At 43.1% G+C, this 22,951-nt stretch overlaps 1 protein-coding gene across 3 annotated transcripts in view; it reads right to left on the bottom strand.

The window, feature by feature from the left end:
• The window catches only part of Dip2b (disco-interacting protein 2 homolog B), a gene marked incomplete in the record, with an annotated part of 228,430 nt that overhangs the window by 120,984 nt on the left and 84,495 nt on the right, over nucleotides 1-22,951 (bottom strand). For all 3 annotated transcript variants that reach the window (XM_013508454.1, XM_013508452.1, XM_013508453.1), the window contains 1 exon segment: nucleotides 3,594-3,665. In XM_013508454.1, the coding sequence (XP_013363908.1) occupies nucleotides 3,594-3,665 (72 nt within the window).

Raw genomic sequence — 22,951 nt, 5'->3', positions numbered from 1 at the left:
GAGAGGATGTGGCGCCTTTCCTGGAGAATTTCAACGTTTAACGGAGAAGGGGGAGCCTGGAAGAACAGCTAAGAGAACCAGCAAGAGATGGGTAAGAAAATGAGGAGAGGGTTAGTGTTGAGTACTACTGAGATTCCATGGTGACAGCGCCAGGGAAGACTGCAACGAACTGAGAAGTGAGACTCTGAGAAAAGCGCCAGTGAGGCCAGCCCGCTCTGAGCAGCTTACTGTCAGGCAGTGGTGGGGTGAACACGGAAGTAGTTGACAAGTAAGGGGAAGTGTTTCTTTGGTTTTTGTTTTTAACAGGACAATAACTTGGACGACAAACTGCTGAGGGAGGAATCTGGCTGTGAGGGAGAATGGCTGCGAAGGCATGTCCGGGGGCAGCGCGCCTCAGCAGCAGGAGCGGTTCACCGAGGCAGTGGTTAGAACTGCACAAAATGCTAGCAGACCAACTTCTTGTCCGTATCATCACTGCTCTGTAAGTTCTCTCCACACCTGCGCCCCACTGGCTGCACCCAGGCTGGACGGTGCCACTGGTTCACACAACGCTGCTGAAAATGGAGGAGGGCTTGGGTGCAAAGCATAGGTGGAAAGACTGTCCTTGACTGCAGGAGCAGATGACCCTTTTAACTAGAAGGAAGGAAGTAAAAAACGGATGGGCACGGATGTGGGAAGCTGGAAGTCTGGTGGCAGGAAGCTGAAGGAGCTGTCATCGAATGGGTTCCAGTTCCCCCGTGGGGTCATCTGCAAGGCCATCCCCCACTGAGAGACGGATGTGTCGCATTCCCTCGGCCTACTGCATGCTCACTGAGCAACCAAGTGTTTATGATTTGGCTCCCATGTAGGTTTGCCCAGGAGGCAAGAATGTGCTGACAATACAAATTTCTTTTCTTTTTTTTTTCCTTTCCTTCTTTTATTTATTTATTTTTTGGCAGCTGGGAGGATGGAACCCAGGACCTCACACAAGCTACCACCAGTGTTCTACGACATCTCTAGTCTTTTCATTTATTTATTTTGATTTTGAGACAGGGTCGAAATTGCCTCGGCTGGCTTCAAACTTGTGACTCTGCTCCTGGGTAGTTGGGAATATAGAAATGAGTCACTGTGCCAGGCCAAAAACAAAAAAACATTTCTTGTAGTGAATTCATAAGCTGGTTTGTTTGTTTTGTTTGTTGTTGGGTTATTTTTGGGGGAGGGGATTTTAAAATTTTTTTTAGCTATTTAAAACATGGTTTGGAGGGGCTGGGGATTTAGCTCAGTGGCAAAGTGCCTGCCTGGCAAGTGCACAGTCCTGAGTTTGATTCTCAGTACCAGAAAAAAAAAAAAAAAAGATTATAAAACATGGTTTGGTTTAACCATAGCATGAATACAGACAACAGACAGATCATGGTCCTTCATGTAATTATATTTCCTACTGAGCTGTTTACTAGGATCTGATTTGTTTTGTACAAAGTGATGAAAGAAAATCTCTGGACTTTTAGAAGCATGGGACAGAGTTAAAATTAAGCAGCAAATCAAAATAACACCCTTTACCCTCCCACCGCCTCGCTTAGTAAACGGTGACTTTTTATCAGCTGTCACTGGCCCAAGTGCTGCCTCTTCCGTATCAGTTCACCTCTGCATCCACCTTTTCGTTAATGTATTTTAAGCTGGCCATCACCACACTGACCTATTAGCTTTTATAGAGAGGTAGAGTGGGCACATGGGCTCCGCATCCATGGATTCAATCCACCTGAGAGAGGAAATACGTTTGGAGGGAGGAGGGAAGTCCTGTATCTGTACCCAACATATACAAAATTTTTTTCTTTTTACTATTTCCTAAACAATATGGTACAACTATAATTACATAGCATTTGTATTGTATACAAACCATTTGTATTGTATTAGATATTATAAGTAATTAGAGATGATTTAAAGTATTCAGGAGATGTGTATAGATCACATGCAAATACTATACCATTTATATAAGCAACTTGGGCAAGCGTCCTTAAATTTTGATATCTGCAGGAATCTGGGAGCCAACCTTCTGCAGATTTTGAGAGATAACTATATTTCCAAGAACCATGCAGGAAATAAAATAAGTGGAAGTATTAGTATGCTATCAATTATTTAATTGTTTATTCCATTATTTGCTCAACAAATATTTACAGATCATAAATCCTGTGCAGGGCCAGGGATATAGCTCAGTGGCACAAGTGCCTGCCTGGCAAGTGCAAGGTCCTAAGTTCGATTCCCAGTACCAAGACAAACAAACAAACAAACAAACAAAAAACCACATAAATCCTGTGCAACGCCTAACTTGACAGTCATGGGAGACATAAAGTCCTCATTGTATTTACAACCCAATAACAGAACAATTAGCTCCACAAAGGACAGACAGAATTAACAGAAGAATACACTGACTTCAGGGGGCAATCATAAAGAAAAAATGTCTTCTTGTAAACGTGGTTATGGCAGAAATAGGCTGTCAAGGGAAATCCTGGTATCAGAGTAACTTTAAAAATATAATGACTTAGAGACCAGGCACAGTGGCACATACCTGTACCCAGGTACTTCAGATGCTCAGGCAAGAGGATCTTGGGTTCAAGTCCAGCCTGAGCAACTCTATGAGGCCTGGTCTCAAAATAACAACGATTAAAGGAATAGAAAGGCTGGGGATATAGCTCAGTGGCATGAGCGCCTGCCTGGCAAACGCAAGGTCGTGAGTTCGATCCCCGGTACCACAAAAAAACCACAAAAAAAAAAAAAAAAGGAACAAGAAGAATAGCTCAATGTTACTGCACGTAAGTAGTATGTAAGAGACCCTGGATTCAATCTCTAGCACAGGGGGAAAAGAAAAAAGAGGACTTAGAGATAGCCTTGCTCAGAGGCAAAGGCTGGGCAAATTAAATATAATAGTAAACCGGGATGTGGCCATCCACGCCTAAAATCCTAGCACTCAAAAAGGCTGAGGGAGAAGGATCGAGGGGCGTTTGAGGCCCAGCTGGGCTACATGGCAAGACCCTGCCTGTATAAAAATAAATAAATTTTAGAAATTCAGAATAAAAAAAATAAAAATAAAAAACACTACCTCCACAAAAGTGACTCTGGACTTTCACATATTTAAAGAACTTGGCAGTCTCTTTACAGAAGCAATAAGGCAGGCTGTGAATTAATCCTTGAGTTTATTTGGGGTCCTAGGGACAAACCCTCTAGCCCTCCAACCCTCAAGGTACCCTGTAATACCAATCGGTGCTTGCTAACTTGCTTTCCTTGCCCCACTCCGTTGCAGCTTGTGCTTGGGCATAAGTTAGGGGCAGCTTTTCCATGGCCCAGGGTTGTCTGCCATTGAGTATCCTGGTCAGTGGTTCATTTGATACTGCCCAAGCTCTATGTAAATGATCTGATGACCTTGGATATTTGAAAAGTGCCTAGCACACAGAAGATGCTTAATTAAAATTCATTTCCTCCTTTCTTTCCTTCCGTTTTTCTCTCCTGTGGTGAGGAGGGGAGGAAAAAATAGGAACAAATGAAAGATACCATCACTTGTAAGACAGCATCGCTCTAGGACAAAAATACTGAAAAAGTGCAAAGCATTCCTCAGGGCCTACCTTGCGTCTGCGGGCTGTACGGAGACAGGAGTTTAGACCTCTTCTTTTCATATCCCTTCTGTGTGATGTCCCCTAAAACAGCAAGAAAACAGAAATAGGTTACACATTGTTCTTATTCTTGGTGGTTCGCTGTAAAAATAAAATTAATTACAGTGTTACAGAAGTTCCACACAGAGTGAGGGGAAAACGTATGGTTCTTTGCCAAGATTTTGCTAAGTGATTTCCCACGGGTCTGGAGTTGACTTTTGTGGGAAATTGCAGGGCTTGTCCCTACACCATCTACTATCAGTCTGCTACATACCATGGCAGAGATTCCCAAGGTCCTAAGCACCACTGGGTCTCTTGGTATTTAAGATATCCCCAAAACAGAATACTGTGAGGCTGACAGACAATAATTCTTCTCTGGAAGTTTCAGTTTACCCAAATGAGTACAACTTGTTTATGAAGTCTTTGTTCTCTAGTACTTTGTTCCCTAGCTATAGAGAATCACGTAAAATCAGAAGTCTCATTAAGAGGAACAGTAAAGCAAGCACCATGGCACATGCCTATAATCCCTAGAATTAGAACTCAGGATGGTTAGGCCGGAGGATCACAAGTTTGAGGTCAGTCTCAGTTATACAGCAAATTTGAGGCCTGCCGAGGCCACAGTAATGATACAGAGGAAGTAATATAACACTCAATCTGCTAGATGTCAGATATGCCGAGTTTGTGGTCTCTAAAACTGAAGAATGAATTTTAAGGAACAAAGAAGATTAAGAATAGGAAACATTATTAAAAGAGGTAGCTCCTTAGAGACAGGAGGGGACCCGAGAAGTAGGCTTCCATGGACCCCACTTTACACAGAAAGTTTTACAGAGTAAAATTACGAGGTGGGTACAATGTGAGTCAAAACTAGGATCAATGGACTGGGGATTTAGCTCAGCAGCACAGCGCCTGCCTGGCAAGCACAAGGTAGTGAGTTCGATTCCTGGTACCGGAAGAAAAACAAACAAAAAACTAGGATCAACCAATCAGATTACAAGTATAGCAGCTTAGGTAATACAGATCCAGTGGGGAAGCAGGTCACGTAGCACGTGCACATGGAAAAAACAAGAACATTTTCAGGAAGGGATGGATCAGAAGGTCCTGGTCACCCACCTCAATAACTGATGTCTATCTAGACTTTTATTGGACACGGTGATACTAATTACCTTATCCCTCGGGCAGGCACGTAGGCCATTCTGTCTTTATCTGAGGCCTGGCCTTTAACACATGCGCCTCCGGCCACAGCTGTGATGTGTTCTCATCTCCTGCACCGACTCCCTTGAGGGCCCAGCCCTGTGTGACTGTCTAGAATATTTCCACCTAACTTAGTTGTCTATAATTTTAAGACCCTGTCTTAAAAAAAAAAGAAGAGCAGTCAAGGCTCAGGCACTGGGGTGGGATATATAAAGGGTCCTTTAATATTCAAACACCTGTGCTGGAATTCCCTTATTCTCCTTGAAAACTGGTTTATTTTTTGTACATATGGTTGTCTTTTCTACAGGTTAAATTAAAAAGTGGGCTTAGTGGCCCACGCCTGTAATCCCAGCACTAGGGAGACAGAGGCAGGAGTATCACTGTGAGTTCGAGGCCAACCTGGGCTACACAGTGAGTTCAGGACCAGCCTGAACTACATAATGAGACCTTGACTCAGAAAAAAAATTACGCATGAAGCACAAAGTACATATACAACAAATGCAAGAAGCACAAACTGATAAACGGGGCAGAAAATATGTGGTTCAAGTGGCGAGAAATGTGGCAAATACTGAAGAAAGGGGAACACAGGACAGGCAGAGAGCGGAGCTGGAAGGAACAGAAAATGCAGAGAACCAGAAGCCATTCAAGGGAGGATGAGTGAGTCAAAGCTGGAGCAAGAGCTGTGCAGTGAAATACACCGCCAGGATACAGCGCTATTTTCCAAAAGTGATGTTAAAAATCAGAGAACATTTAAAATGAACCCTTACATAGAACCTAATGCATAAAACAGAAAAATTTAAGTGCTTTTTCATAGTAGTACAGATTAAGCCCAAGGCTCTGCGTAGGCTGTAACACTGACCTATCCCCTCCAGCCTGTTTTTTCCTTTTGAGACAACATCTTAGCATTACATTTGTTTGTTTTTGTTACAAGGTCTCACTATGTAGCCCAGGCTGGCCTCAAAATTATGGCGACTCTCCTGCCTCAGCTTCCTGAGTACTGGGAAAGATGGGGTCTTATCATGTAGTCCAGGTTGACCTCAAACTTGTGATCCCCCTGTCTCAGCCTCCTGAAGGATTCACAGTTTTAATATTTTCTTTTTACATAGACAACTGATTAGGGGCACATTAATTTGAAGAAATCTGCAGAAATCTGAAGTCCAGGGTGATGCACGTCAGCCTTAGCCCAATGCTGGGTGGGCAAGGGGGGCAGAGGAGTTCCCTGAAGGGTGCGGTGGCGGCGGGGGGGGGGGCACTGCTCACAGAGCTGTGCTGCAGCAAGTTCCCTCTTCCTTATGACAGTGAGCCACCACAGACAAGGCTAGAAGCCACAAAAGCTACAAGTTGTCCCAGCACTGTTACAGAGGTCTGGGCAGAAGCTACCGGTAGCCTTAACTAAAGCGAGTGATGGAAGGAGGAAAAGTAGCAAATGAAGGCAGAGAAACCATTAGGAGGAACACTCTACAGGACCTATGGACTGGTGGACCGTGGTGGCTTCTGGCCTGTGCAACAAGGCAGGTGGTGCTACGCTTTGACAGAGAAATTTGGGAAGAGGCACCTGTCTGGTGGGCTAAGAAGGTAAGAGATGGGCCGAGGACAGGCCTGGGGGACAAGAGGATATGTCTCATCAGCAGGCAGTTACCTGAATCTAGACCTCAGCAACACGGGACTGCCTGAAGAGGGGAGTAAGACACACATCACAAGATGCTCAAAGCCAGAGGAACTCCACACCTGACAGAAAGATTCCTTAGCTCAACCAGACAAAAGCAATCATGAGGGCAGGAGCCACGGGGAAGTTGAAGTGATTTGGCGATTTCTATCAAAACTCAGACTTAAAACTGAGTGTGGTGGTGCATGCCTGTAATCCCAGCACTTGGGAGGCTGAGGCAGGAGGATCACCTAGAGTTCCAGGCCAGCCTTGGTTACATAGTGAGTTCAAGGCTAGTCTGAACCACATAGTGAGACCTTGTCTCAAAAAAACCAAAAGTAAATATATACAATATATTAAGTTTAACAGGCAATTAGCAGAATGCAGGTATATGGATACAGCTTTATAAAATACAGTAATATACATTTGCATATATACAGAAAATAATCTGGAATGCTATAAACCAAATGTTTATTCTTAGGGCATGAGATTATGAGGGAATTTCACTTTGTTTTATATACTTTAACAAAACAAGCTTAATTTATTGATCTCAATTTTTTTTATTAAGAATGATGCCCTTCACCCAAAAAAAACAAAGGATGGTCTGTAGGTATACACTTGCTAACACAGTAAGTGACCAAAATATTCAACAGAAAAAATATAGTTTACACAGTATTTTCAAATTTTAGAATATCAATATATTTAAGCACAAGCAGCATGAAGTGCGAACATGTCTACAGAGAACGTCTGTGTGTTCTGGCCGTGTGGGGGTTGCGCCTCGGGCTTGGACACGCCGGCAACGTTGTGCTCCTGCACAGCGTCCCCGGTCCCATGCCGAAGTATCAACAGCGCAGCTTGAGGGCTCTAGGTTGGTTTTAGTTCCCCCTTTCTCCTACATTTTTAAATTTTTCTACAATAAACATTATTATTTAAGCAAACAAATGTTTTAAAATTTCAGGGGCTGGGGATATAGCTCAGTGGCATAAGCGCCTGCCTGGCAAGCGCAAGGTTGTGAGTTTGATCCCTGGTATGGCAAAAAAAAAAAAAAAAAAAAAAAGTTTTAAAATTTCTATCATGGCTACTTATTAAATTATACAAATTTAATCATTATGGTCCTTCATCTCCTTTTCTGTATTGATTTTTTTTTTTTTTTTCTTAAATTGGACTCTTCAAATTAGCCAACCCAAGAGTTTCGGTAATCTCAAGCGGGATGGGAACTTAGCACCAAGAAAACTTTCACTGGCAACAGAAACTACGTTTTTACTGTAAAATGGACCTACTTCCATTCCCCACTCACACGCTCCTCTGCCTCGCTCTCCTTCCCCTTCCCCTTCCCCTTCCCCCTGCTCGACTGCTCAGCTCCTACCTGACGAATGGCTTTAAAGAGCTTTCTTCAGTGCCCACAGCAAATGATCACAGGACAGACTGCCAGATTCGGCAGCTGGGACCTCCGTCTAGTACTAACCACCTCTGGTTTTGAAAGGCGTCAGTCAAGAGTCTACTTCAGCCCTGCCAATTAGCTTTGTTAGATCTGTAACTGAGCAAAAAAGTTAAGACCCGAGAGAGCGTGGCAGTGGATGTGAGGACCGCCACAGCAATCTGACAGTGCCCCTCTGGGAGGTCCAGGCCCTGCTCACAAGCCCCGCTGAGAGGGCCTCCCGCCGCCCGGCCACTCCTCCTAGGGCTTCTGCCACTGCATGCGCGCTTCTGTGGCAGCGCTCAGCACATCACCACTATTTTAACTATTTGTTCAAACCTCTGTCTCTACTACACTGTGCACTTGAGGGCAGGGATTGTTGCCTGTTCATCTCTGCAGCCCGCCCACAACCTGGCACAATAGACATTTGCTGAATGAGTGATTGAAGGAATTAGTGAAATGGAGGCAGTGAGAGAACAATAAATCAAAGAGACATGTGCTTGGGTGGAAAACTGGAATGGGAGAAAAGGGGCTTTATTTTAGCAGAAGCGGAAAGGGCCAGGGAGAGGATTTAGCAAGCCAGAAATTTACTGAAATTCGACAACGGACCTTAAAGGTGACCAGAAAAGCAACACTTGCACTGCCTGAAGAGAGGAATGGCATATAAATCACAAGTTACTCAAAGCCAGAGGAACGCCACACCACACAGATGTACCCCTTAGCTCAGACAGACAGAAGGAATTTGGGGAGGGTTTATTAGTCCGTATTTCTGTAACTGCCCACCTGAAGTCTGTGTTAAATCACTCTCACTACCTGGACTTAGGCAGACTTTGTGGCACTAAAGCAATACTTCCCACACTTTTTTTTAAGTGGTACTAGGACTTGAATGCAGGACCTCACAAATGCTAGAGGCAAGTGTTCTACCCCAGCTCTTGGCCATTTTTTAAAGAATCACTGAGGGGGCTTGTAAAAACCAACCCCCAGGCCACTCCTATCAAGATTCTGATTCACCAAGACTAGATTAGGACCCAGAAATCTGTATTCTTTTTGGGGGGGCGGTGCGGGGTGTGTGTGTGTGTGTGTGTGTGTGTGTGTCTCACTATGGAGTTCGGGCTGCCCTCACAACTGTAGCAGTCCTTCCTCCACCGCCTCAGTGCTGGGATTACAGGTGTGCGCCATCAGGCCTGGCAGAAGTCCATACTTCTGACAAGTACTGCATTTTCCAAGGGATCTGAAAGTCAGAGAAGTTTGGAGACTGTTGCATTCAATAATCCTGCCTGGAGCTGGGCCTGATGGCACACTCCTATGGGGCACTAAAATCCCAGCACTTAGGGAGGCTGAGGCAGGTAGATCATGAATTCAAGGCCCGCCTTAGCTACATGGCAAGTTCACCATCACCCACGTATTACATAGCAAGTTTCTGTTTCTGTCCATCCATCCATCCACCCACCCATCCACCCATCCTGGGATTGTGCTGGGTAGTTATGCTGACTTAAGTGTGAGGCGGGTAATGGGGGAGATCAGGAAGAACACCGTGTCTGCTACCCAGTCCCAAGAGAAAGCATGGATGCTCAGGACCTCACTAACAGTCATACCACAGCCACTGTTACACCCGATTTTTTGTCATCTGGCATACAGAGTGCCATAACCATACCTGTGTAAAGTAAGATTTGCATTAAAATGGCATGTGTCTAAGGCAAACCTGTTCAAGTTTTCTTGAGAACTAAACAAATACAGGGAGGATTAGCCTTCCACTCCCACTGGGATACCGTATTTCTCCACCCACAGGTACTGAGAAGAGTTGCTGCGTCCAGGGGGCAGCAGCACCTGACAGGTGTGCTGGTACAGAGTTTGCCAAGAGGTTACTGACCCACACAACCAAGAGACAACCATGAGCAGTTTGGGACCCACATGACTTGTTCAGTGGCACTGGCCCTACCACAATCTTTTGTTTTTTGAGACAGGGTCTCATATGTAGTTCAGGCTGTCCTTGAACTCACTATGTTGCCCAAGCTAGCCTCGAACTTGCAGGGATTCCGCCTTTCAAGTGCTGAGATTATAGGTGTGCGTCACTACACCTGGCTAAGCCTACGTAATCTTGAATCACCAGTGCCAGGCACAGGGAAGGAAGCACACACTGGGTGGTGCAGAGATGAATTATGTTCCCAACCTCTCCTCACCACTGGGTGAGGGGCCTGGCACAGGCTCTGCAAGGAAGCTGACCAACAGCACTGGGAAGCGGCGTGCAGAGGCGGCTCAAGTCCCCTCAGGGCTAGAGGTGACGGGAGGATGGTCTTTCCGCTGTCACCAGAATGTACACTACACCATAAGGAATCTTATCTTCCAGAGAAGTAGGGTAATGTTAAATCGTTTTCATTTGTAACCCTGTGCAGAACCCTGAGCAATTAGGTACAAAATAAACACGTGATTGGAAAATTCTGGAGGGTCAGCAATTCACACATAAACTTTTCCTCTAGGGAACCCGCCTGGCAGATAAAACAGCAAGGATTACAATTCCAACCATAAACTCTTTCTGCTCCAAAGCAAATGAAACAGTATGTGCTGCTGCAAGGCTGTTTCAAAACACTACTTAGTCAGAGATGGCCATGTCTGGAGGGACTTCGGGAATGCAGGAGAAACATTTTCACGGGGAACAGATGACACAGTATTAAGCAGAAATGAATAAAACCATCTCTTTCAAAAGTTCCCACTTTAAACAATTACAATGGAAGTCACAAGTGCCACACTAGAGACTGCAGACAAAATGCCAAGAAGCATGCATATATAAACAAACAAACAAATAAATAAATAACAAAGCTTGTCAGTGGCTTCTAAAGCATCAGTCTCCGTTCCAAGAGCCTTCCAAATCCTGCACAGTGATGTTACCACTGCTCTCACCATCCAGGGGAGACCTTTCCTACCCGCGGGAACTGGATATGGCTTGCCCAACCAGCAAGTGCTGCGGCCAGGACGTGAACCCAGGCAGGCTTACCTCCAGAGTCCCTGCTTTTTTTTTTAAAACAGTGGCAAAGTTTCACAGTTACTAAAGAGGAGGGGGAAAGCAGGCTCTGCAGAGTGAGCATGGGCCAAGTAAAAGGAGGAAAAATATAAATACATCCTACAGTATAAGCTGAGCGACTGTGAAGGACACGAAGCCAGAGTTCCTGCTCTGAATCACCACCTATGTTCATTCTTGGAGTGAGGCGGACTGGGAAGATGGCACAAAGGCTGCTCTGAGGCTGAGTCTACAAGGCTGACAGGACAACACTGCGAGTGAGGAGAGGGTGCCAGGGCAGGCGAACCTACACCACACAAGCCTCAGAGGGCTGCTGGTTATCACTGAAAGCCCTAAAAGATTCCCCATCACTGATACAGTGTATCAAACACACAGTCTGACCCTAGCTTGGTGGTGCACACCTGGAATCCCAGCACTCGGAGGCTGAGGCAGGATAGCAAATTCAAGCCCAGCATGGGCAATTTAGTGACTTAATGACTGTATCCCAAAAGAAAAATTTTTAAATGACCAGGGATATAGTTCAGTGCAAAGGCTCTAGCACTCAAAAGAAACAAAAACATGAAATCTTCAGACACTTCAAGTTTAGGGCCGATGTCTAACTCAGGAGTCACTGATATATAGTACTTCCTTCTTTGTTAAACAGTTCTATATGACCCAGCCACCATTCTACATTTTCAAAGCATTCTGACACTAATTCATTCGATTTGGCTAAAAACCTCATTCAATGAACAGGAAAAAGCCACCATGGCAGGGCATGCCTATAATTCTGGCACTCAGGAGGCTGAAGCAGGAAGATTCCCGTAAGTTCGAGGCCAGTCTGGGTTACATGAGTTCAAGGCCAGCCTGAATTACAGAGTCAGACCCTGTCTCAAAAAAGAGCTGGAGATATAGCTCGGCTGCATAAGTGCCTGCCTGGCAAGCACAAGGTCCTGAGTTTGATTCCCAGTACAAAAAAAGGAAAAAAAAAAAAAATCAAGAAAAGCATAACCTTTCATGACAGAACAAAAAGTTGACACTAAGAGATGAATGTCTCATTTAAGAAAACAAAACTAGATAAGCATTTGGGTCCCTGGCCTTTTCTTTTTCCTTCCTCCAGTGAAGGCACACAAGGCCTAGTGCATGCTAGGCACACATCTGACCATAGAGCTACAGCCATTCCCAGTCTCCCTGGTCTTTTCTTACTGTTCTTTGTCCACTATTATTTCTTTGTAGTTAACCTCCAAATCAGATGCCGTAAAAGAATAATACTAACCTACTATTCACAAAATGAACATTAAAGATAAACAATTTTTATGACTTTGGAAAATTTTGATGACTTCTGAAAAGACAGTAACAATTTCTCCTATTCCTTGGGACCCTGAAATTGTCTCTTAATAATGCCCCCTTCCTTTTTTGTACTGGGGAACTGAACTCAGGGCCCAAGCCCCTTTTTAAATGTTGAGACAGGGTTCACTAAGTTGTTCAGGCTAGGCTTGAACTTGAGATCCTCCTGCCTCAGCCTTCCAGAGTCCTAGAATTACAGGCATGCAAAGGCCACCAAGCCTGGCCCTTTTCACCCTTTAAATGAGACAGCCAACTATGAATAGTGTCTAGTTGCTATTAAAAGACACCTAACAATTCTAGGCATGGTGGTAACACTGGTTGTGTTTTGTTTTTTTTTTGTTGTTGTTCTGTTCTGTTCTGTTCTGTTTTGAGACAGTGTCTTACTACGTAGTTCAGGCTAGCTTTGAACTATGTATCTCAGGCTGACCCTGAACTCACAGTTCCCAAATTCTGGGATTACAAGTGAGTCCAAGGCCAGCTTGTACTACATACGAAGACCCTGTCTCAAAAACAAAACAACAAAATAATAATAATAAAATTAACCTTATGAAAATGATGTCTTTTCATTTTCTTTTCAACATAATTCAGTCAGAAATAAAGCTCTGTTAAAACATACATACCTGTTGAAAGGTGAGATACCTTATTATCTAATTTTTCTCTTGGGAAAAAAAAATCAGTAGTTCTAAAATTTTCAACTGGCAGCTAGTGTCTTCTTTTACCTCAACCCTGCTAATGTTACCAAACATTTTTTTCTAAGGAAATTAAGACACTCAACTTTCCATTCTCAACTGCTGCTCTCTCATCATATTGAGGACAATAACTTACGCTTGCCATGCTCTGTGCCAAGAACGAGAAGGTAAGTCCAGACTGCTTTCTCCCCAAAGTTCAAATCACAGAATTGTTTTGGCCACACAACTCAAGTTTTCTAGTCAACTATGTATGACTTCTTACACATGGTATTTCACCTAAGGCAGCAAGCAAGTTTAAACAAATAAAAAGCAACAAGTAAAACACTTGAGACACTGAGAAACCAAACTGCAAGTACAACTACATCACCCGACAGATGGCTAAATTAACCCATCTCATGCGAAAGGTATGCTCACTTGTTCGTCTGTCATGTGCCTGCAAATAGCAACGTGCTCTCGACACCACCCGAATGTTTAACAGGAGCAGAAGTAATCAAGGGATGGCTCCGCCAGTAGAAGCGAGGGTTCCAGTGCAAAACAGACCTGGGTACAGACCCTGAGCCTGCCATTCACCTACTGCTGGCCAAGTTATCCACAGCTCTGGGCCTCAGTTTCACAATAGGTAAAACTGGAGTAACTCCTACCTTCAGTCCATGATGAGTTTTCAGGGAGAATGAACACAAAAGTCCCTGGCACACAGCACACACTTAACGAGTTTTAGGTGACTCCACTCCAGCCCCAACCCCACCCATAAATCTTAACATCATCTTTACCTTTTACAAGGCTATTTAGAAAATTCTGGATTAGTTGATTCTTTTCAGACAGGGGCTTTACCGCTGAGCAATATCCCCAGTCTCCAGGATCATTCTCTCCTTTTTGTGGAGCCAGGGTCTCACGATGCAGTTCAGGCTGGCCTTGAACTCATTGTGTAGCCCAGGCCGGCCTTGAATTTGTAGCAATCATCCTGCCTCAGCCTCCTGAGTGCTGGGATTACACGACTATGTCACCACTCCTGGCCTCGGGATGGCTCTCTTTATAAGAAGAGACAGTGCAGTTAAATGTCTCTAAAGGTACCTTGTGGTGCTCAATTCTCAGCACTAAGCCAACAAAGTTAGTGCCCTCAGATGCTAACAATCTAAAAGCAGGAAAACTGACATCTCAAAGAGGTGCAGACATCTAAACCAGAATGAGCAGAGATTAATTAAAATTTGACTAATATTTGTAAATAAAACAGTGCCACTGTGTTCAAAACAGGACCGCATGCTTCTAAGAATGGTGCCAAAGGGGGTTGGTTTGGGTTAGACAAGAAGGGAAACTTTCCATGCTATGATGGCTTCCTTCCTCTAACCTGTATCTTTAATTTTCTCAGAAAATTAGAGAACTCTTACTAGCAACAACAGCAATTACTCTTTAATTCTGGCACCCATCAGAATGGCTTTTAAAAACCACACAATAAATAATAACATCTATACCAATTGTTGAACTTGCATTAAACAGTATACAAGTGAGTGCCCCCTAGGGGTACTGGGGATTAAAACCAGGGCCTTTTAGCCAGGTACTGTTATTAATGGGTAGACAAAATTAACAAATGATCAAAACTTAAGCATGTCCTCTTGCAGGAAGAAAAAAAAGTTTTGTGTGTATGTATTTGTCTTTTGCTTTGTTTTGTTTTGTTTTGTTTTGTTTTGTTTGAGACAAGGTCTGGCTATGTAGCCCAGGCTAGCCTCAAATTTGCAGCAATCCTCCTGCCTCAGCCTCCTGAGTGCTGGGATTACAGGCATGTACCATCACACCTGGCTCATAAAATGCCTTTTTTTAAAAGAGATGAAGAATCTTGTTAGCTGGCAATTCATATTGCCCTGGAAACCAAAGATGTACAGGAAAAAAACCAAGTGAGAATACTAACAACGCTAGCATAGTGTGTAGATCACAAACTAAGCAGGTCATTTAGATCAGAATGGAAAGGAGTATTCCAATGAGGCAGAAAACAGATTTCATATGTTGGCAGAGATTATAATCCCGGGGTCCATGCACCCAGGGACTTAGGTTGTCCTCTGCGTTCTGCTACAAAGCAGGTCTCTGACCCTGGGCAACTCACTATACAGTACTTCTGTGAGCCTCAGTTTCCTCCTCTGCAGGCAAGAGGACATAGGAGCTCTTCGTTTTTTGGTTTTGGGCATTTTTTTGATCAGTGTTTGATGAATGCCATTTGTCTGCCACTGCTAACATGTGATAAATCAAAAGCAAGTAAGGATATCCAGCAGGCAACAGATAAGCTCCAGCGTGGACACACAGACCTTAGGGCCCATCAGGGTAGGAGGTGGTAGCTGAAGCCTTGGGTGTGAATGATATCACCCAGAAGGAATGTAGCGAGAGAGCGAAGAAGGCCAGACAAGGAATCCTGGGGTAAACTAGCATTTAGAGACCAGGCAGATGAAAAAGAGATGATACTGAGATAAACAGAGGAGACTAGGAAGGAATGGGAAGAAAGGACACAGAGGAAAGAGGGAAGATGAATCTGCAGTCACAGTAAAATAAGCATCAAAAAAATCCCGCTGGGTTTGACATCTAGATCACCAGCGGCCCAGTTAAGAGCAGTTTTAAAGGAACAGTGAATGAAGAAGGCAGACTACGGTGAAGACGTGAAGTGGGCGCAACAGATTTTATTTCTTTCCTTCCTTTTTTGCGGGGGAGGGAGGCAGTACTGGGGATTGAACCCACGACCTTCACACTGAGCTACATTCTCAGCCACTTCTCATTTTGAGTCAAGATCTTGCTAAGACACTAAATTACCCAGGCTGACCTCAAATTTGTGACCCTCCTGTCTCAGCCTCCCAGATATTTTTTCTTTCAAAGCGTTGCAAAGAAAATGAAATACGAGGCAGTATCTACAGAACACTGGAGTTAAGAGATGTACATCTTTTTTTTTAAATGGACAAATTATATGTTACAGAGAAAGAGCTACTATTGGAAGGAAGTTGAAATACTATTTCAACCAACAAATACTAAGAACTGCCTACATGAAAAGCGCCACTCTAGCTTGGGACATGGTCTTAGCATCTGTAGTCATGGTCATAAAGTTTACAGTCTCTTCCAACATAGAGACATCCATAAACAATTCTATAATTAATGATGTAATTACATCTTTGATGGGGAGGGGCCGAGGGCTCTGACAAACTTCTGCAGACTACTCCACGGAACCACTTCCTTCAGCAGTGAGTTTTCTAGGCTTCCCAACCTAGGCTGGAATGTGGTGCATGTCCCTGACCTGTCCTGTTGGGTGTGGACATGCCTGTCCTTGGCCCCTGGCAGCCTGGCAAAGCCTGAGGGAGCAGGAAGCCTGAGCCAGTCACCTCATGCAGGCGGTCTTTTCACTCTGCTAAGTGGAACAAATATTTCCTGCACTTGTCAGAATGTAAAAAGGCTGCAAGCACTGTCAGGTATTAATGGTACTTCTTCCTCACAAAAAAGAGATTAGAATGGGTCGGCAGAGATAGATATTGGGGGAGCGCTACAAGTTTGCTGGTTAGCAACCAGCGAACTCGCGAACTCTCTCTCTCTCTCTCTCTCTCTCTCTCTCTCTCTCTGGTCTATTTTCTTCTCTACGTTAACTTACCGTATATTTTGTGTCAGGGCCATTCACATGCAGTAACTCATTTACTCCTCAAAACAAGCCCCAGGGTTGGCTTTCTCACAAGTCCGTTTCAGGTGAGAATGTGAGGCACCGGAGGTTAAGTAACCCCTGCAGGGACACAGCGCTCGGAGACTGGCTTCCTTCCAGTCCACGCCCTTAACCACTCTCCTCACTATCCTCCCAAAGGCTCTCCGCTGAGAAGGGCAGAACCGGCACAGAGGTTCTGACAGATCCTCAGAGTGGCCTCTACAGCAACAGGAGGCACAGCTCCCAGGCTGGAACCCGGGGTCACCAGTCCTTATAGCTAGTTAGGAGTCTAAAGAAGTTAACTTTTAAAATGACGGTAACAGAACCTATGCGTCATTAAAAGAGATAATACAGGCAGAGTGCTTAGTTCCTACAACGTAGTAAATACTCAGTGACGTGCTGCTCTAACTTAAGGGAAGCCAGCTCAAGACATGTCCACTTCTGCCAGACCATGGAGAGACCCCAAGGAGACAGACAACAGAATTCTGGGGAGCATCAATTCCCAGTTCTGTGATTCCCTTCAGTAGTTCTTGGGAAAAGGCTAATGACGCAGTAACTTAAAGGTGGTGGGACAGAAAAGAGGCCGGCAGGCAGCAGGATCTTGGCCAGCAAGTATTTCCTGACCGATAATCAATCAACAGGAAGTAGCTGCTGAGTACGTGACTCGCAGTACCATCAACCTAACTTCCATACATTTCCTAAGTTTCTATGGAAAACAGAATGCACTGTGGGATGGCAGAACGAAGCTCCCTCAGAAAGAACGAGATTCCTAAAAGACAGAGAGGCTGAAGGGATCTGGGAAAGGCTCGTGTTCTCTCCTAAGCTCACTCTCCTTCCCTACTCAGCGACTTGCTCTTCTTTCCTTTCTGAAGACAAAGCTATGAACAAGTGATCACAAATAGAGAAAACTGAAGATTACTTTATGTTTTAGGGGACACATTAAAATTGGACATTTTCTTGGGCACAGCTCATGAAGGCCCAGGGGCAAGGGCAGAGACAAAATGAAGAAGTTACCGGTGGTCCAGGGAAGGGCTTGGGGGACACAATGATAAAAGTGGAGGGAGGTCATGCCTGGTAAGAGTGAGGAAAGGGGGGCGGGCGCCTCAACACCCCCGCCCCCCGTTTCGCCCCTGATCACACATTCAACTGCCAGCCAGCTGCTGCTCCTGGTTCCTCTTTTACTACGACATAATTTAAAATAACTTGTGGTAGTCACTATTTTTAAAGATTAAATAAAAACAACCTACCCCCCTCAATGCAGCCTCAGCAAAATAATATTTTTTTCCTCTTAAATTTTATTTAAAAGGGAAAAAAATACAACAAAATTTCAAAACAAGATAATAGGGTAACAATGGTTAATACTTGCGTACTGTTATCTTTAGTTACTCAGAGTACAAGATATTGGCATTTAATTGTCCAAACAATATTAGCACAAACCTTCAAAAGAACAACTGTTAAATGCTAATAACACTCTTAGGGAGAGGGGCTCCTAAGGAAGGGTGGGGAAGCAACCACACAGAGACCCTAAGGAGAATAAAAACAATTGTGCAGCTACGACTTGCAAGAAAGCTGTCCACAGCGTGTCAGCAGTGTAAGAGCTGATATCCTTAACAGGCAAGAAAGCATGTTAAAAAGTAGATTAAAATAAATGACATGATGAAATCCCGAAGGAGTCTTATAAGTAGCATAATTTTATAAACACCTATCTATCAGTATTTACGAAATGTAACTTTGGGTTTGGCTCATATAGGATGCTTTATTTCCATAATTTGTGTCTACTGTCCCCTTGGACATATTTAAACCTCCAATATTATTACAGAAAAATTTATGTCTTTCAAGCAATTTCAGTTGAAGGGAAAAAAAAATCCACACATACACAACAAATTCTGTACCCTAAAATAGCAAAGACAACAGTGCAAGGACTAATTCAGTGTCTAGCAGACATTTCCTGCACTTCACTCAATGTCCTCATCACAATCAAACTAAGAATTAAAAGGAAAAAACCACTACTCTCAATAATAACAAAAAATCCCGCATAGCATTCTTTGTCCCCAGATAACAAAATACCATCACACATTTGACTATCACAAAGAATTACAAACTTGCAAGGCTATCAGTATTTGGAAATGTGAATATTAAGCAGTTCAAGCACAGCATATAATGACAGCAATGGCTGGTATTCAGAAAAGCCATTATTACTATTCTAGAAGAAAACAGAGAAGTCAGTAAATGCTAAATGTGTTCAATTATGCTGAGGTGTTACACCTATATTATATGCTTGGAATTTTTCACAAGAATGAAAATTCTTGCATTAAAAATACACTGTCATTGTCAATCTGAAATACCTCTTCCATATTCTCTTACTTGAAACAAATGTTTTGTTTGTTCGCTTGTGTGTTTCACTACACGGTCCAGGCTGGCTTACAATCTGAGCTTCTCCAGCCTCAGCCTCTCAGAGTACTTCGAATGAAACGGTGGCATTTGCCTGTAACCCTAGCACTCAGGAGGCTGAGGCAGAAGGATCACTGAGAGTTCAAGGCCAGCCTGAAATACATGACGTGACCCTGTCTACACTACACTCACACATACCCGCAAAGAACGCGGTCATGACACTTCTGTAAGGAAGGGGAAGAGACACCATTATAAATGCCGAATACAAAAGGGAAGAGAAAAAAAAGTCAAGCACAAGCTGTCTGCATGCCAGAGGGTTCAATGAGAGCCAAATGTCTGCCCAGTCTCTCTTTTTTTGTCTTCGATACTGACATTTTTAGCAGGGCAAATTACCACTCAGAATACAGACCATCTTTCCCAGTCCCCTCAGAACAAAATGTGGTCAAATAACTAAATTCTGGGCAATATGCTATCAGCAGAAAGAATGTATGCAACTTTCAAGTATTACTCTCTAAATGAAAAGGGTGTGTCCTCTCTTCCCTTCTCTCCCTTCCTGATGTCTGAGACGGGACTGTGGCAATCAGCCACCTTGGGCAAGGGGACAGAACCAACAACAGGAAGGAATGGAAGGAGCCTAAAGCCCGATGAGCTCACAAAGCACACAGAGCTACAACACTAGGTCATACTATCCTATCACATGACACAACAATTTCTGCCTTGTTTAATACCTGCTATTTAGGGTATGTGTTACATGTATCATATCCGTAATTCAACAATGGTATAGTGAGACAATTTTCTTTCAGTTGCTGCAAATAATTGCTGCTTCCCAGTGTCCCCACTAGAACCACAAACCATAGAGCTAATTTAACTTGTATGCAGGTCAGATTTAGCCCTTATAAACTTTACAATGTTGCCAGACACGACAATGCACGCCTATAATCTCAGCACTCTAGGAGGCTGAGACAGGAAGATTCCAAGTTCCAGCCCACCCTGGGCAATTTAGCAAGACCCTGTCTCAAAATTATAGAAGGACAGGGCAGTGGGGGGGTGGTTAGTGCAAAGGCTCTGGGTTCAAGCTCCAGTAACATCAAAATATGAAACTTTTCAATGTCAATCCTTTTAATAAAAATTTTTCTGCCTAGTCTAAGCTTATATAAACGAAGTCTTGATCTAGGCTGAAATCTTACAAACTATGATTTACTTATATGAAATCAAAGTATTGCAAAGAAATCCTTACAACTAATGTAAAATTATCTAAAAATACAGCAAAGTCGAACTAGTTGACCAACAGACACATGCTGCTGTCACTATTTCTCAAAGCTACTGTTTCCACGGAAGGTTTTACCACAATCAAAATGGTCTTTCTAAGTGGTACTTGTGTTTATTTTTGCTACTGAAGTAAAAACAGCAACCAGTTCATGTGCTGTGAGTTCGCATAACAACAACATCAAACACGCTGAGGGTATACAGCTCAGTAGAGCACTTGCCTACCACGCTCAGGGCTCTGGGTTTAATACTCAGTACATTTTTACACACGTGCGTATGCACCTACACATACATAAAATCACAGTAAACTACAGTAGCAGTTAAGAACAGACATGTGAGCACAAACTCCAATTAGTAAGTTATTAACTACCAAAAGTCTACAGCCTTGAAACAAGCCGACTGCCAGGAAGGATGTTTTTCCTGTGTTCAGACTAGAGGCCTGCTATACCAGAGCTATTATTAATTCCAGGAAACGCCCCAAGTTTGAGTTAGATCAACTCTTGCATTGATTATACTGAGTCACGTTTTAGTGTAAGATTGTGTCTGACAAAAGACCCTCACCTTTGCCCCAAGACATTTTCTCCCCCTTCTGTCATACTTGGAATTGAACCCACAGTCTTCTCACTGAGCTACATCCCCAGCACTCTGTTTTACCCTGAGACAGGGTCTCAGTCTCTAAGCTGTCGTCCAGGGTAGGCTAGAATTTCTGACCTTCTGGTCTCAAACCTCACAGAGAGCTGGGGCTGTAGGCATGTGCCACCAAACCTAGTACCACCATCTTTTTTCTTTTAAGTCACACATCATCTTCTGCCTTTATTTCCAAGTTTTTCATTTAAAAAAATCCAGTTATTCTGTCATTTAATCTTAACCACATTCCAACATGAGTCAGTGCACTGAGGTAGTATAATTACAATTCCCTCTCTGGACAAGCAAACCGACACTGAATAACTGAAGGCGTAACCAGGAGCAATTAAAGGACAGCTACAGAGCAGAGGAGCTCTGGCTGTGGTGCCACCTCAGGTTGCTGTCAGAGTCGGAAAGGAGTGCTGCAGACACATCACTGGCAGGGCCAATGATCGTTTTAGCTTCTTTATTTGCACCCCTAAACTTCCGGAGTCCTTCACTAAGACAGTTCACAGGTGTGGACAGAGCCCAGTTTAGAAACTGGGCTCCAGGGCAGGGTTTCTCTTTGCTAGCCTTGCTGGGGTTTTTTCACTTGTAAAAGAGAGCTAGGATGTTTTCTGAAGTTCAAATTCTTGTGTTATTTAACATACAGTCACAAATAAATGTTGAAAGCTTGAGTTGCCACACAGGTTAGATTCCAGAGCTTGTAAAGTTTGACTTTCTGTAAAAAAAAAAAAAAAAAGTTTTCCATCAGAAGATCTTAAAACCACTAAATATATGGTGAACAGATATAAAGCACTAGCCACCTTTTCAATAGTATAAAAGGAGTGCTGTCAAGGAAAGGAAAAGAACAAAAATCATTGGGAAGATGATACTTTACAGAGAAAATCCCAAAAACTCCACCAAAAGACTTCTAGATTTAATAACCAGATTCAGTAGCATATGAAGTCAGCATTCAAAGATCAACAGCATTCCTGTACACAGATAACAAACTCACTGAGAGAGAAATTAGGGAAATTACACCTTTCACAATAGCATTGAAAAAAATGAAATACTTAGGAACCACTCTAATAAAAGTAGTGAAAGACCTTTACATTGAAAAATGAAGATATCCCTGGCTCTTGGGTATGAAGAACCAATGTAGTGGACATGGCCTTACTTCCAAAATTGTCATACAGACTGAATGGAATCCCAATCAAAATACTAATGACAAACCTCACAGAATTAGAGAAAACAATCCTAAAATCTGGACAACAAAGGCAAGACAGGGGGCATCATCATGCCCGACTAGAAATTATACTACAAAGCTATCATAGTAAAAACAGCATGGTACTGGCAAAAAAATAAAATTTTAAAAAGGAAAAACAAAAAACAGACCCAAGAATCAACAGAACACATCAGAAGATGCAGAAACTACTCTGAACATACTCAGTCATCTTTTCTTTGACAAAGGGGCCAAACACCTTCACTGGAAGAAAGCCTCTTTAATAAATGATGGTGGCTAAACTGGCTTTCTACATGCAAAAGATTAAACCTAGACCCATTATCTCTTACCAGGCACCAAACTAAAATCAAAATGGATCAAAGATCTAAATATTTAAACAAAACAAAAAAAATCAAGATATATCATGTACAGATACAAATTCCCTATGATGAATGTGATCATTGTATATACCTAAAATGTACCAATAAACTTAATTTAAAAAATAAATCTTTTTAAAAAAATATTAAAACAAAAGACTGAACCTGCTGAAAGATACAACAGGTAGAATGCTTGAAGACATAGGTATAGGGCAAAAACTTCATGAACAAAACCCCAAATGCGTAGGAAATATTACAAAGAATCAGCAACTGGGATCTCATCTTATTAAAAAGTTTTTCCACAGCAAAAGAAACCACCAACAGAGTGAAGAGACAGCCCAATGTGAGAAAAAATTTTGCCAGTTGCTTTTCAGACAAAAAAACCCAGACCCCTCTCTCCAAATTTAAAGATCTAATCCAAAAATGGACATCTGAAACAGATACTTCTCAGATGAAGTAGAAACACCAATATATGAAAAAATGTTCAACATCATTGGTCATTCAAGAGATGCAAATTAAAACTACACTGA

Source organism: Chinchilla lanigera, unplaced genomic scaffold (assembly GCF_000276665.1).
Source record: "Chinchilla lanigera isolate Chin_1 unplaced genomic scaffold, ChiLan1.0 scaffold00146, whole genome shotgun sequence".
Taxonomy (NCBI): Eukaryota; Metazoa; Chordata; class Mammalia; order Rodentia; family Chinchillidae; genus Chinchilla; species Chinchilla lanigera.
Note: the sequence above shows the minus strand (reverse complement) of the source record. Positions and strands in the feature narration are given on the sequence as shown.